A 14,855-nucleotide genomic window follows, 5' to 3' on the forward strand; every position below is an offset into this window, starting at 1 on the left:
GGGATGATATTACAATTACAAAACCAAAATTCAGCAAATCCAAAGCACATGTTATATTGAAAGGAGTTAAAATATTATCTGACCAGTTTGTAAAAACGTAGCATAGAATTAATGTGAACATATCCCAGGCAATAGGTAAGTGTGAACTAATTTGGAAATGGTTGTCCTCAGCACTCTGGAAGTCCTTTGTGTTTTACTGTATGCTGTGCTAGGTGTTTTAAATGAGAGAATTACCCAATCATTCCTCTGTTTCTGGAGATGGTTTAGAAAATAGATGCTTAAAGACAGCTACAAGATGGTGCAATAAACTCCTGACGGCCTGTCCCTTCTTCTTGTTGCACAATGGCGAACCTGCAGAGTGTCTCAGTTTAATATTTAATTTCTCTTCTTGATAGCATAAAAGCCCCAAGCAATTATCCTGGTTTACTGGACTGAAACCATTATGCCTGTCTTCACGGCCCTCTTAGTTGGGGGTTTTTTAACTATTGTCTGTGCCGGTGCTTTAAAAAATAAGAAAATATTTTCCTAAGTTTTACGCTTTTGGAACTATTTGCTTATGCATCAGAGGCTGAATAAGAAGTCACTAATGTACTCATGGAGCACATTTTATGTTCCCAGGACAGACATATATAGAAGAAGGTGGCTGTATTGCATAATGGGAGTTCTAGTTCAACCTTGGCATTATTGGCTGAAAAAAAGAAAACAAACCAAAGTGTAAATAGGATATGTAAGGCCAAAGAAATCAGCAACCTAGGCAAAAATTTGCTTAGAGCTTAACAAAATTGCTATATCACAGAAAAACCCAAGGATGAAGACTCATCAAAAGGAAATTTAATTTTGTTTTCCATTTATCAAATATAAAAATAAATTCAGTAAAACTGTTCTTGATTCCATGAAAGCAAAAAGTTCTTGTCATACTAATACTGGCCTGAAATGCTTACTGTATAGAAAAATAAATCTTCCATTCAAGCAGACATGAAGGAAGTGCTATGTCTAGTAACTATATATTATCTTACTTAAAGTGAGCAAAATAGCAAGGAGTGAACATCTAGGTTATGCTCTGCCAAGCATTATTAAGAAAAGTCCATTTGTTTTGTTGACTTTGGTTTGTGTGAGCTTGTGAAGAACCTTGGCAGAGCTAGGGTTTGGGTAATTGTCACGTAAGATTTTGTGAAGGGGTAAAAAACAACCCACAAAGCCAACAACAGAAAAACAGGCAGTTTCTGGTGGACTTTATCTTGATTTTTTGTGTGCGCTTGATAGTGAAACTCAAAATGACACTGGGAAAAGACTTGTATAATCACCTGTGAATAAAACCCTTTCGTTAGAAATGGTTCTGTACTAGGCTTAAAATATAATGCTATTTCTAATATATTATGCTGTTCACAATTAAAAGTGAAATCAATGTGGTATGATTCAATGCTAGAGCTCAAGATGATGAAACTCCAATCTTTCTCTTGATCCTTGTTTTTATAGCTTAATCCTGCCTTGTTAGAGCAGCCCGAGAAGCAGTACACCTATAAATCATTTACACTTTCAGCTTGTGGGGCCACTCACCCATCCAGGAATTGTTCTCACACTTTGAGGAGTGGGAACTAGCATTGATCCTACTGCCCTGCGCTTCCATTAGAGCTTTGATTTGGGCATTTTCACTATAGGTTTCTGTAATTAAACAGTAAGGGAATGAACAGACATTAGAGAAGAGCCCTTCCTTGGCAGGAAGTTGGCAGCTTGTTCTCTGTTACAGTGTCTCTCAGAGTTCAAAGCTCCAGGGGGTTGTTCCAGTCCCAAAGCATTGGAGGGTTGTTAAAGTTGAGAAAGATGCCCTTCTTCACCCCCCACTCCCTGTAGATTTGCCTTGTCCTGTGTTTGGGCCTGGAGCATCTTTGAAGATGCTGCAGTCTCCGAGAAGGCTGGGAGTTTATGCAGTCTCACCTGGCCTCCCACATGCCTCTCCTTTCCCAGAGCTTTAGCAATAATCTACAAGAGATTATTGGATCTTGAGAAACAAATCAGAGTAAAAGTCAGGACTGAAAACAGAATTTAGGATTTCCAGGTTCTGAGGCCAAACTACAACTCTCAGACCACATGGAGACATTGAAGCTAGAATTGTTTCAAAACTGAATGGCTGTAACAGATTCCTGTGAATGTCAGCAGCTCTTTAGCTGCATGACTGCTGCTGAACTTTGCAGGTATGCCCAAGTGGCTGTACTTTGGAGAATAACAGGTATAGTCTATCATTCAATTGAATTCACTGGAATATTAATTGACATTGTCAGCAAACAGTAGCAAAGGGATATAACCATGAGGTCCTTTCATAAGAGAATTATTTCTTTTTGGCTGGCTATGCTTAATGAAAATATTTGTCCCATATTTCTGCATGATAACTTGTTTAGGGCATGTTTGGCAGATCACCACCTGTGTGTTATTCATATATGGTCAAAATGATTGTTGGTTCATACTTCTTCGATGAGCCAGAGCTCATTAATAGTATATATGCTTTTTAAATTATATTTTCGAGGACTTCAGTGCATACATTACCCAATGAATGCTATCACATCTTTCCCTCAAATATCATTATTTAAAGGATACACTATGAAATGGTACTTTAATGATGAGGCCACAACCTTTAGGTCTGCTGAGTAGATTTTCAGTTTGGGAAGGTGCATTCTGCCTGCATAAGGTTCCAGTTTAGTAAACCATACATCTTTGAAAGGGGAGGGAGACAGAGGAAAAGGACAGCGGGAAAAGGGAAGAGAATCATAAAGGATCCATTATGATCCTTAAGAACAGAAGATATATGGTACTTTAATGATGAGGCCACAACCTTTAGGTCTGCTGAGTAGATTTTCAGTTTGGGAAGGTGCATTCTGCCTGCATAAGGTTCCAGTTTAGTAAACCATACATCTTTGAAAGGGGAGGGAGACAGAGGAAAAGGACAGCGGGAAAAGGGAAGAGAATCATAAAGGATCCATTATGATCCTTAAGAACAGAAGATATTTTATAAATGTAACATAAAAATCTGTTTTGAGAATATGCCTCTCTGAGTCTCAGTGGAGTCAGTGGAACGGAAGCAATGCACATCCATGAGACAAATTTGTTTCTACGTTAAAACCCCAGTAAACCTTTATTGGCCCCTCAGCAAACTTAAAGGATATATTTACTGCTATGAAGAGCAAACCTTCCTGCATTTCGTGGGACATTACTCAGTAAAGTGAACTGCACAGGGAAAAAAAATTAGTAATTTATGGCCAGCATAATCAGCAGATCATTTGGCCATCAGGCCAGTTGCTCCAAACAACACACAAGCAGAGCAAACTGTAGTTATTGGTGGTGCTTTCAGTGGGAAGGAGGAATGTTAAGTCATGCCAGCACTCCTTAATTTTAGGCTTCATCACAGTGCCACTGTGGCACTCAGAGTACCTGAGTACTATGCTGAGCCACAGTCAGTCCTTCCCTGAGGAGACTACGGGTCAGCCTGGCTCGGGAGGCACAGTGCTCACAGGGCCAGTATTGCTCATTTCTTTGTAGGTGGTGTTTTGTATGAGACAGGGAGTGCTCATAGCCACCTGGCCCTGCTGAGCTCTGAGCTGAGGAACACCTGGGTCCTCAGTAAACTCTTGGTAAAAAGAGCTTGTCTTCTGTTAGGGAAGATGAGATCATCTTTAAGAGATAGGATTTTGCCTCTTATGCAATTGTTTGGCTTTTACCTACTTCTGTGAGCAGTAGTTCTTAGAGGGAGATGGGAAATACTCTTTGCACGGAATCGAGAATTTGAACCAGCAGCTTTCTGTAGAAACTGGCAGGAGGCTCAAACTCCTTCAGAGCAGATAGCTGAGTTAGGGCCTCTCAAACAGGGAGGCTGCTGTCAGTGAGGAAGCAATGACTGCTGACTGCCAGTCCTTACTGATTTTGTGTCAGGAGCCCAGAACCTGTGTTACTCTAGAGGTATACGTAAATCAACTGTTTGGCAGCATCTTGTTTCATAGAGGGACAGGAGCATGTTGAAGTTTTCTCAGTTTGATAAGGAAGACCCTATGACTGTCTCCAACTACCTGAAAAGAACTTGTAGTGATGTGGAGGTAGGTCTCTTCTCCCAGGTAGCAAGTGAAACAAGAGGAAACGGCCTCAAGTCGCACCAGGGGAGGTTTAGATTGGATGTTAAGGAAAATGTATTCACCAAAAGGGTTGTCAAGTCTTGGAGCAAGCTGCCTAGGGAAGTGGTCGAGTCACTATCCCTGGATGTATTTAGAAGATGTGCAGATGTGACACTTAGTGACATGGTTTAGTGGTGGGCTTGGCAGTGCTAGGTTAATGGTTGGACATGATGATCTTAAAGGTCATTTCCAACCTAAATGATTCTATGACTCTATGTTGTGGTGGTTGTCACTATAGCCAGTGGTGGTGAGCTGAACTTGGCTGTCAACTAAGCCCCTACCCAGTCTCTTGCTCACTTCCCCACAGTGAGAAAAAAACCTCAAGGGCTGAGGTAAAGTCAGTTTAGGTGAATAAAATGAAAACAAATCACAAAAAAAGCAAAAAACAAGTGATGGAACCATACCTCCTAATTGTTGGCTAAGAGAATTCCCTTCTCCAGACGTCCCCCACTGTCACTACATTTACTTCCACAGGGACTGTGCTCAGGTTTGCACAGGCCATGTGAATTTTATTGTAGAGGTTGATCCTGTTAAGCAATTGTAGCCACAGCTCCCTCAGTTGTTGAGCAAGGAGACACTGTGCTTATAAGATCACAACTATCAGCCCTGTTTTACGATTTTTATGAGCATTAATGGAACAAGGTTTGGGGACTGAAGGAGAAAATGGAATATGAAAAGGAAAATAAAAAGAGGCTGTGAAGAAAGCATGTCATTTCTAAATGAATGCTCTGTGCAGAGGAATTGAATCTTTTCACAGCTGAAAATGGATCTTAAATCTGATGCCTTAGCTTGTTTCAGCTTCTGTAATGAAATAGAGTTTTCCTAATACCCTGTGACCTGAATTTCTCCCTGCTTTATGGGTGCTATTCCTTGACGTACAAACCTGTATTTTCTCAAGTCAGCATTTGATGATGGATGTCAAAATACAGGTCATGTATTATGCATATAGCATTACCGATTTAAGGTGTTTACTTGTCAAGTTGAAGAAATTCAGAAATGTCACATTCACTGAATCTGCACAGCTGTCACTTGTAGTTTTTCATGCCTTTAAATGAAAGTTCTGATAAAGCAGGTTAGTTTCCTGCACTTTTTTTTTTTTTTTTTTTTTACTCTTCTGGAGGAAAAAAACCAGACAGACTACGTATAGAATTTACTTTGTGACTTGAGAGGAATATGGCCTGAAGGTGTACGATGCTCTGTGACTCCAAACATAGGCACACAAAATCCCCAAATACTCCAGTTTCCCTTTTTCTGAAAATAATCCAAGATTTCTATATGTTTTGAAAGTAAATTTCTAGAAGTGCCTGAATTAAATACAAGCAAGGAAATTAAATTAAAATATCAGATATTTCTCACATCTTTCAAGGCCATAGGATGAAAAATATTAAGGCATGAGTCTATTTTTCATTCAAGGAGAAAACGAAATCCCTTTAACATGCTTCCTGCATTTCAGACTGAATGCACTATGTGTGCAGTGTGCAATTACAGAGCTTCTGACAGTCTGTGTCTAACAGAAATGCCACATTTACTTCAATCTTTTGACACCATCCTAGGAAGACAAATATTTGAAGGGTTAGAAAGGTGACTACAAATAGCCTTCGGTGGAGAGTGTACATGTGTGTGCCCCTATGTGTGTGCACATTGCTGTGGAGGGAAGGCAAGAAGAACTTGCACATTTAGGTGCAGTTATGCTACAGTTTGCTTTTAGCTGATAGGGAAATAGGATCTGCTCTTACCATCTGAAGAGCATGATTCACTAAAAGATGTTTCAGGAAGCACATCCTGAGATGGGGAGAGGAAAGCCTTCAGGAAAAAGGGAAAGGCAGGACCTCTAGGGATGCTTCCAGCAGTACAATCCCTAGGGTGCATGAGAACAATATTAGTTTTCTTTGCATTTATATAAGTGAGTGTAAAAAGTCTTGCTGTTGCCAATTCTGCAGAGGACCCTACTGGGTCTGCCACTTTAACTGCTCAAGGAGTCTGCAGTTACTTGAACCTTTTCTAATGTACTGTGACACAGGCTGTGTCTTGCATCTCCTACCAGAATGCATTCCATAACAGAATGAAAGACTTAAAACACTGAATTCTGCTGCAGAAGGAGGTATCACACTAATACCCACCTGTCCTCAGATAGCATTTCCTCCCTTTGGAGTCACACTTTAATCTTCCTGCTGTTGTGAGAGTGTCAGTGTTACCTGCAACTCCTGACGTGCTGCCTGAAGGACCTTCATGAGACTCATTTTGTAAGTTTGAAGGATCTCAGGCTCTGCCATGAAGAAATAAACACTCAAAGATCCAATGCAGCCAATCAGTCACAGAGCCAGATACAACAGAACACCTGCAAACTGATACTGGTTGGGAACATAACTCACTGTCACCACAACAATCTTACTGACTTAGATTCAGCAGAATGAGTAGTATTAAATGACTGACTGTTAACATTTCTGATTGTGTCCAAGAAATCTACTTTCTAAAGATTTTCTATGCATTAGTAATATTAAATAGAATTGCTTTGCTGACTTATGTCTGCCTATAGCAATGTTTTTGTCTTGCAAGCCTGTAGAAGATATCACATCCACTTGTTTCCTTTTAAGGAATTTCTTCACAGACTTTTCACTCCCTTTTTAGTTATCCTGTCTGTACAGTCATCATGTTGCATCAATATTTCTTGTGACAGTCAGATGAAACCCATACTCATACCTTCTGGAGGGCTAAGAAAGTCTCTCAGTGATTCTAGTTTTATTACCTGTATATTCTATGGGTGATATAGACATAACATAGGGATAGATGAATGGAAAGAAATATGGAAATCTTTTTTAATCAAGAAGTCCAGATCTGGTCCTTGTACTTTAGGGACCGTTTAAGAGTGATGGTGATTATCACTGGAAAAGAACCATAAATCCTTAAGACAATATAAAGCCAATACCACATGTTAACAACTACAATTTAGTTTAGACATTTCCTGGTTTATAAATTGGTCCCCAAACTGAAGAAAGGCAAAGTAAATAATATCGTATAATCTTCTAAATTCAGTAGCAGATTAATGTATTCGTGACTTTAATGGAGTGAAACAGTCTTCACATTGCAAGAAGATAATGATGTTACATCAGGAATTAATTTGGCTGTGATTAATTTATTATCAGTATATGAGGAGTTCAGAACTAGTGACAAAGGACCAGAAGTTTATCCCTGGATATCAGGTGTGAAGTCAAAGGACTTGGGAATAATGTGGCCAAAAAATGACTGTTTTCTCAGAAATGTGTGTTTTAAAATGAACTTGGCTCAATCCTACTCCTAGCAGACAAATATTTGCTTAAACATGATGCCTTGACATTGGTCTACTTGAAACCCTAAAGTTTGCCTCTAGCTTCACCGTCACTTCTGCAATAATGACATTAAATGAACACTCCCATGCTTTCTGCAGCCTTAATGGACAAGGGAGATGGAATGCATTAATCTCAACAGTGAAGTTCCAGTGCAACTATTGTATGGCCTTTTGTATCACCAAACATGGCCTGTTTTTCATTATTAACAATCAAACTCCAAAAGGCTGTGCCTGGGTCCTTTTTGTTTAAAGGGAAAAAATATATAAAAAAAAAATATAAAAATGCTCAGTGTCAAGAGCTCCATTTCAAACTGTGTAGAGAATCAGGCTGAAAGCACAATCTTTTTTAGAAGTGAACCTTGCTGGTCTCCAGTTTTCTTTTTTTTTCTGTGGATGCCTGCCAATATGTTGCTTCTCCCATCTATGTTTCCTTTACATCCTCACTCTTTCTAGTTTCTTTTCAAGTATTCCTCTTACATACCATTTGAAAAACTATGTCTTTTTCCTTCCGTCTTATCTTTTTGTCTGTTAGAATGTACCCTTCCATGCCAGTATTCCTACACTTGTAATCCTCATAAAAATTCATGTTATAAATGGTACACATTAAAATTAAAAAAACCCCATGATATGTGGGTGTATTGCTCCTGAAAAAAGATAATTTTAAATCCTGCTTGATGGTCAAACCTAAAAACAGCTAATGGAAGCAAATAATTTCTCCTGGTTGTGCTATGATTTACAAACAATACTCTCTAAAATGTTATCTGATATTTAAGGACAGGTGTTTGTTTCAGGATTATTTGAAATACTAACAGGACAAAAATCATATTTTGATGCAAAGGCATGGGATAGCAAAATGAATTTCGGTTTCTCCATTAGATCTCAAATATCTTACACTAGAAATGGCCTGCATATTTGTGAAGGATTATGCTTTTCTGATACATACTGTTGGCAAGTAGTCAATTTTTTTTACACTACAATTTTTTTACCTTACTTATCTGAAAAAAAAAATCAGAGCTAGGGAATTCCTCATCAGTGATGATTTTGTAATATAGTTGATCCTCTGTAAACTTTCTCTTTTATTTCTCTCTCCTTTTTTTTTTTTGTTTTCTTTTAGGCTTTACACCCCCTGGGATGGATAGGTCATCTCCGGACAACAGTCCAGTCCATGGCCTGTTGCGTCAACCCTCCATTACAACAGGAGCCAACATCCCTATTATAACAGAGCTAGGTAAGAAGAGCTAACATTTAGCCTTTCATGTGCATTCCAATATCTTTTTATCACGTCCCTTATTATGCAGTCCCAGAAAAAACACCCATACTGTGTCTTGCACTGCTATGTTTTCTCTTTTGATAACTTTTATGAATTACTCTCTCTAAAGAAAGTTTAGTAACAGTTGGTTTACTTTATTTGAATAACTGAAATACATTTCTCTCCTTCCTTTGGGTTTTCTCCATTTTCTTAAATAAATATTCTGTCAGACAAGAGATCTTTTGCATAGTGTAACAAATAAGCAGGGGTCTTTGGTCTAAGGATAGAAAAGGAAAAAAGCCACAGTAAGTATAAGCAGACATTTCCTGTGCATTTAATCAATAGTAAGAGGCCATTTGTTTATTTCTTCATGGTCCAAAACTGTTTTATCATGTGTAACCAAACTCTTTATAATAGTATGAGACATTTTACTCCTGAGAATATGATGATGGTAGGTAACCAGACTCTGACTTCCACTCTAGCTGTGGGTATTTATGTTGTCAAATGGTGTGATGTGAAGTGCAGAAGCTGTTCTGTTTTTTTCATGGCAAATACAAACTTGATTTGTGGTCCTTTGTCCTTTTATTTTCTTTTTCAGTTTATTTTTTAGAGCCTTACCTGTCTTTTTCCCTTACTTTATTCTCTTTCTGTACTTTCTTTTCCCCCTAAATACTTTACTTATTAGCTAAGCCTGGCAAACTTCTGCCTTTGGTTTCAATCAGTCAGGAAAAAAACAGTGGAACCCACATTCTAATGATAACTGAACTGGGTAAGAAGTGCCTTTTTCCTTCACATCACTATCTTATTTTCTGTTGTTGTTGTTCTTATTGTCATCAGCTTTTCCTTTATTTATCTGGCTGTATCAGAGGGGCTACCCTCATGGCACTGCTTTGAATGTGTTTTATTTGTGATTCGAGTTGAAATTGACTGTCTTGTTCTGGTCTTTCTTAATGATTTTTTTTTCACGCAGCATCAGTAAACCTTTGATCACACTCGTCTGACCTGCCGGCTGTTTTCATAGCACCTCCTCACCAATTCATTTTCTTTGGCCTGAGTCCCCACCTCCCAGGTCCTCCCTCCCCCCACCAATTTTTCTCTCCTTTTCTCTCTCTCTTTCTCTTTCTTTTTTGTTACTTCAGCCCGTTGTCAATTTGGTGGACATGCCTTAGCAGTTTTCACAGGAAGTCCAAGAAGCAGTAAAAGATACCAGCAAAAAACCTCACAGATTCACACTTTCCCTTAAGCTATTTGTTTGTTTTTTTTGAGGAGTAGGCTTTTTCTCAGAAGCTCAGGTTTTGAAGCTGTAGAGGAGCAACCAAGCTTCTGCATTGTTCCCTCTTGATGCAGGGAGCTCTCACCAGCCGTTGAGCTTTCCCTATGGCACAGCACCACACATTCAAACCCATCTCATCTGGCCCAGAGACCTTTCATAGAAATCCTAGTGTGCTAACGTGCATTACGAAGATAAAGATATTGAGGATAAAAATACACCTGCACAATTCACATTAGAGTTATAGTACCTCGAAAACTGACACCACACATGGCTAGCAAGCTTGTTGTCTAGGTCAAATATTAGTCTGCCAGGTGTAAGTGGAAAAAGAATGCTACTGTCAATAGTGCCTACTCTCAACTATCAAATTAAACTAAGGCACAAGTTCTTTTCAAATACTATATTGCTAAAGAATCTGGAGAATAAATGGATATGTATTGTATTAAAGAAAGAAGTACTGTGGATATTTCTGTTTACTAGGATAAATCCTTCTGACTCCCAGGGCAGAACACCTCTCTGATTACAATGCTGAGGTGTTATGTTATTACTGTTACATCAGGGAGTGGGAAGGCAGGAATTTTAAATCCTATTCTCGTCTTGTTTAGACAGCTATTGTGAAGCTTCATCTGTGGTAATTCATGTTTTGTAAGCTGAGCATGGCAAGCACAGTAGTATATGCAGTTTGGAAAAGGAGTGGATGTGCAAGAAAATTACATGGGAAGGAATGAAACTATATGAGAAGGAAGATCAGAATAGCAGGCAGAAGAATTTTTAGCTTAAGAAGTCCAGAGCTGAAATCTGATCAAGTTAACAGCAGCTCTCGTGTTGTTTTTAAGTTCACTGGGTTGGCTCAGGAGATGTGTTCACATGGGGAACAGGGACATAGTTAATGTGTGCAGTTTGAAATTCTCAAAAAGTTTTGGATTTCCCTTTCTTTCATGGGAACTGAAATTAATTTGTCATTTAGGAAGTTAAAGGGTCTTTTGATTGCATAGCTAAGCAGTCTGTGCTTTCATACCTGAGGGGGACTAATATGGAAATGAAATATTTCATGAGATATGGTCCACTTGATACACTGACCTCAAGGAAACAACTGTTTTTAGGAGAATGAGGTGGAGGCAGAAAGCTTAACTGTGACAATGAAATGCCAGAAAAAGTCTAAATTACAAATATGACTTTATTTGGCTTTTTCTTTAAAACAGCCTGATGTAGATTCTTTTTCACACTGACTGATACAGAATTTGTGGTTGAGGAACTGAAGTTATGGAGACAAATATTTGAGCAAAAGGCAGTGTGGCAAGAGAATAACTGCTCATTCATTCAGATAGATGCATGTTAAAGGGACAGTTTATCCTCTTCTGAGCAGTAAGTGCATTAACACCACTACTGTAAGAATAACAGAAGCACATCTAACAGATGCCTGTGGGCTATATCAGAGTTTTATTGACAGCCTTTATTTTACAACAGGGTTCTAACTTGGTATCTTGTGATAACTATACATGTATACAGCCTTAGCCTCTCTACCCAACCAATACTAAGATTGTCTCAAAAGAGCATCATATATCTCATTTTGAGTGCAGGTAGCTGGTGCCGTGAAGCTACTTTTACAGCAAAGGGATAGTCACCTCTCAAGAACAAGAGTCACCTCTTACAAGTGAGATAATGAGCAACAGATTTTAAAATGCACATTTTCACATCCATCTTGATTTCGTTTTCAGTGACGTCAAAGACACAAGTCTGTGTTTCCAGACATATGCTGTTTCTTTTTCTTTCTGACTGTGTAATGTGTAAGGTCATATGCTGATGACTCAGAAGCACCTTATGATTTTACTATTATTATTATTTTCAGTAAATGATTCAAATGTTCAGTTCTTGGACCAAGATGATGATGATGATCCAGACACAGAACTGTATCTCACGCAGCCCTTTGCATGTGGAACCGCATTTGCTGTCAGTGTGCTGGACTCTCTCATGAGCGCAGTAAGCAAACAAAACCTTTTTCATTCCCTTCCATCAGACTTATTGTGAGAGTGTGAAAGCACAGACTCTTCTTCAGGCATCTTAGATGTCAAGAGAATTTTAGAACCTAAACTAAGGGTTTTTTCATGTGGACACAGAGACTTTAACTGAGGTATCTAGGACTTCTATGAATCCACAATTTCATAAGCAGAGAGTTTCATGTCAGGTTTTAAGGATAATATTTTCCAAAAGTGTTGTCTAAATTCAGTGTGTCAATCCCTATGGTCACCATTCATGTCAGACAGCATCAACTGTTTTTTAAGCTTTTAATTTCCTGGAACTATGAACAATGATCTGAGTATGAGTGCTGGGGGACAATGATAGATCTATACAAAAGCCATTGTACACATCTCATGAACTCTACTTATATGAAGAGAGGTCATCCCCTCTCTTTTGTATGAGTTGACTTGTGAATCAAAACTTCAGCACATGCCAGAAACTACAGATGGTGGTCTTTGGATATGTCTACATTAGGGTTTTTGGCTTGCAGCCATAGTACAGTTCTGGAGCAAACACCTTGGTCATAGTCCTTTTCATCTTCCCCATATTGGCTAGGTTTTCAGACCAGTCTCACTCTGTGTGAGCTACACCTCTTTCAGAGGGACCTTAAGCTCTGCTAGATATAGCAAGAACATAGTCTTTTCAAAATCTATGTATAGGTTTTCTGACTTCCCCATGGAATAAAGCTCCATAGTGCTGGGAATCATCTTCTGTAAACCCCACGTAACACTATATATGAGCACATGGATTTTTTTAAAGGGGCCAAGTCTAACCTTCATCTTAACTCAGAATGAAAACTTTTTGCTTTTAAGAAAAAAAATCACAGTGAATCTTTATTATTTAATATTTTATTTGGTTTCATATTTACGTATCTGTATGTCATAATTTTCCCTGCTATATTTCTCCTATGTTCCATCCACAGATAAATAATATCAGTCTAACCTGATAAAACTTTATTCTAATGTAGCCTAGGAGTTTGCAACAACCTCAGAAAATGCTTTTCTTGAAAGGTATTTACAATATTTTGCAGATGTGACAAAATCTGAAAGCCTAAGCTAGCGCACTTGGACTGTCAAACTTCTCTAATTAAAATCTCTATCTATAAAATATTTAGCATTTTCACTTTATAAATGGAAATAATTAAGCATGAAGGTTCCAAATTGTTGTACTGAGAGCTGTTTATCTGTTCCCATTATTATCTAAATCGACGGTCCTGAATGTATTGTTCAGTAGGGAGCTTCTAAAATCTTGAAAAAGCATGGTTTCCACTGGCATCACCACAAAAAGAGAACAAAATGTGGGCATCATTGCTTTCTTGGGCAAAGGTATGCCATGTAAATAATATCTAGGCAAAAATATATAGAGCATGCCTGCTCAGAAATTTTTATTTGGAACTCAAAATATAATGCTTGTAATATTTTTAGTTATTGCTAGCTTTTATTAAATTTTAGTTCTTGATAACATGCCCCTCCGTTTCTGCAATTCCTTTCTTTAACAGAGTCTTTTTGCAAACATTTTCACATCTAAGTGGTCATATTATATGTCAGGGACAGTGCAGCCTGAAGCCAGAGAAATGTGATAACAAGAGTAGAAAATTCTATACTTAGAGAAAATAGTAATCAAGAAGACAAGCCAAGGATTCAGTCAGTTAAAATTGCTCACCGTCCTGTCTTTTCTTTCACCATGTTGCTGATCAGTGGCAGCGTTATTTTCTCTTTTATTCCTCAAAGGCCCAGTAAAGAGTTGGAAAAGTACAATTCTTCTTGACCCTTCAGGAAGTGTAAAATGTTTGAGATGTTTTCCCTTTACTATCCCTGGTCTCATGGGAAGGATGTATTCTCCTTTCACTTCTTCTCCAATGAAAAGAGCATTTCTCACACAAACTAATCTACTTGAACTATATTGTCTCCTTTTTTTAAAATTTTTATTTATTTTGTTAACAATTTTTTTCAAGAGTGAAGTTGTTTTTAACAGCCAGCTTCTATTTATTATGTCTGACTTGAAGTCAGTATGGGCAAACTGAACCCAAAATCCTAACTAAATTGTGAGGTCTACAGTCATGCTTTCATCCTATTAATTGCATAGGAATTCTGTAAGAATGGAATACTTTGCACTGTGCTGGCCTTTGCCAGCTCACTTTGAGACAAGTATATATTTCATTATTCAATCCACTTACTGAAGTGATACTGTCTATCTACGCACAGTTTGTCCTTTGCAGAAAAGGCAATATATTCCACAAGTCCAAGATTCACAGTGTGGTAGCTCAAACACAATTGCTCAGAAGACAATAACGATCTCAAAAATTACATTGTCTTCTTGCTGAGTTGGTATCAATGGTCTCTCCAGGCTTCAGCTCAAGTGTGTTATTGTACTCTGTATGAAGATTCTAGGCATGGTTCATGTTTTAACTGTGGCAGTGGCTATTATTAAATCACTCCAGATAATCATTATTGTGTCTTTGAGGAGGCATCTACTGTCATCAGATACTTGAATAATATATTAATATTTGTTTTGTCATAATATATGCAAACCCAGGGAAAGAATACATGCACTGTCAGTCTCAATGTGGTGCTGCTCCTGAAAAGCAGAGCACATTCTCATCACCAGATGGAATGTGACTAAAAAGTGTGGAATTGGAAGCATCTTTTAGATTATGTGGATGTTTTTAAAAAATATTATCTTCAACTATAGAAAAGTTGTATGACATAGGATAGTCTAAGAGGAGCAAATTTTTGAGCAGAAGTAGTTTTTCCCCTCTCTGGGTCTTGTTGAGATAGTTATTCCAGAAAATTCTGTGCATGCAAGAAAACCAGTTTTATCGATATACAGTACCTT

At 38.2% G+C, this 14,855-nt stretch overlaps 1 protein-coding gene across 3 annotated transcripts in view; it reads left to right on the forward strand.

The window, feature by feature from the left end:
• The window catches only part of LOC103807898 (calcium-activated potassium channel subunit alpha-1), a 66,084-nt gene that overhangs the window by 33,778 nt on the left and 17,451 nt on the right, over positions 1-14,855 (forward strand). For all 3 annotated transcript variants that reach the window (XM_009080646.1, XM_009080647.1, XM_009080648.1), the window contains exons 5-6: positions 8,597-8,710; positions 11,851-11,981. In XM_009080646.1, the coding sequence (XP_009078894.1) occupies positions 8,597-8,710; positions 11,851-11,981 (245 nt within the window). The remainder of the gene's footprint in view (positions 1-8,596; positions 8,711-11,850; positions 11,982-14,855) is intronic.

This window comes from Acanthisitta chloris, unplaced genomic scaffold, assembly GCF_000695815.1.
Source record: "Acanthisitta chloris isolate BGI_N310 unplaced genomic scaffold, ASM69581v1 scaffold6308, whole genome shotgun sequence".
Lineage (NCBI taxonomy): Eukaryota > Metazoa > Chordata > Aves > Passeriformes > Acanthisittidae > Acanthisitta > Acanthisitta chloris.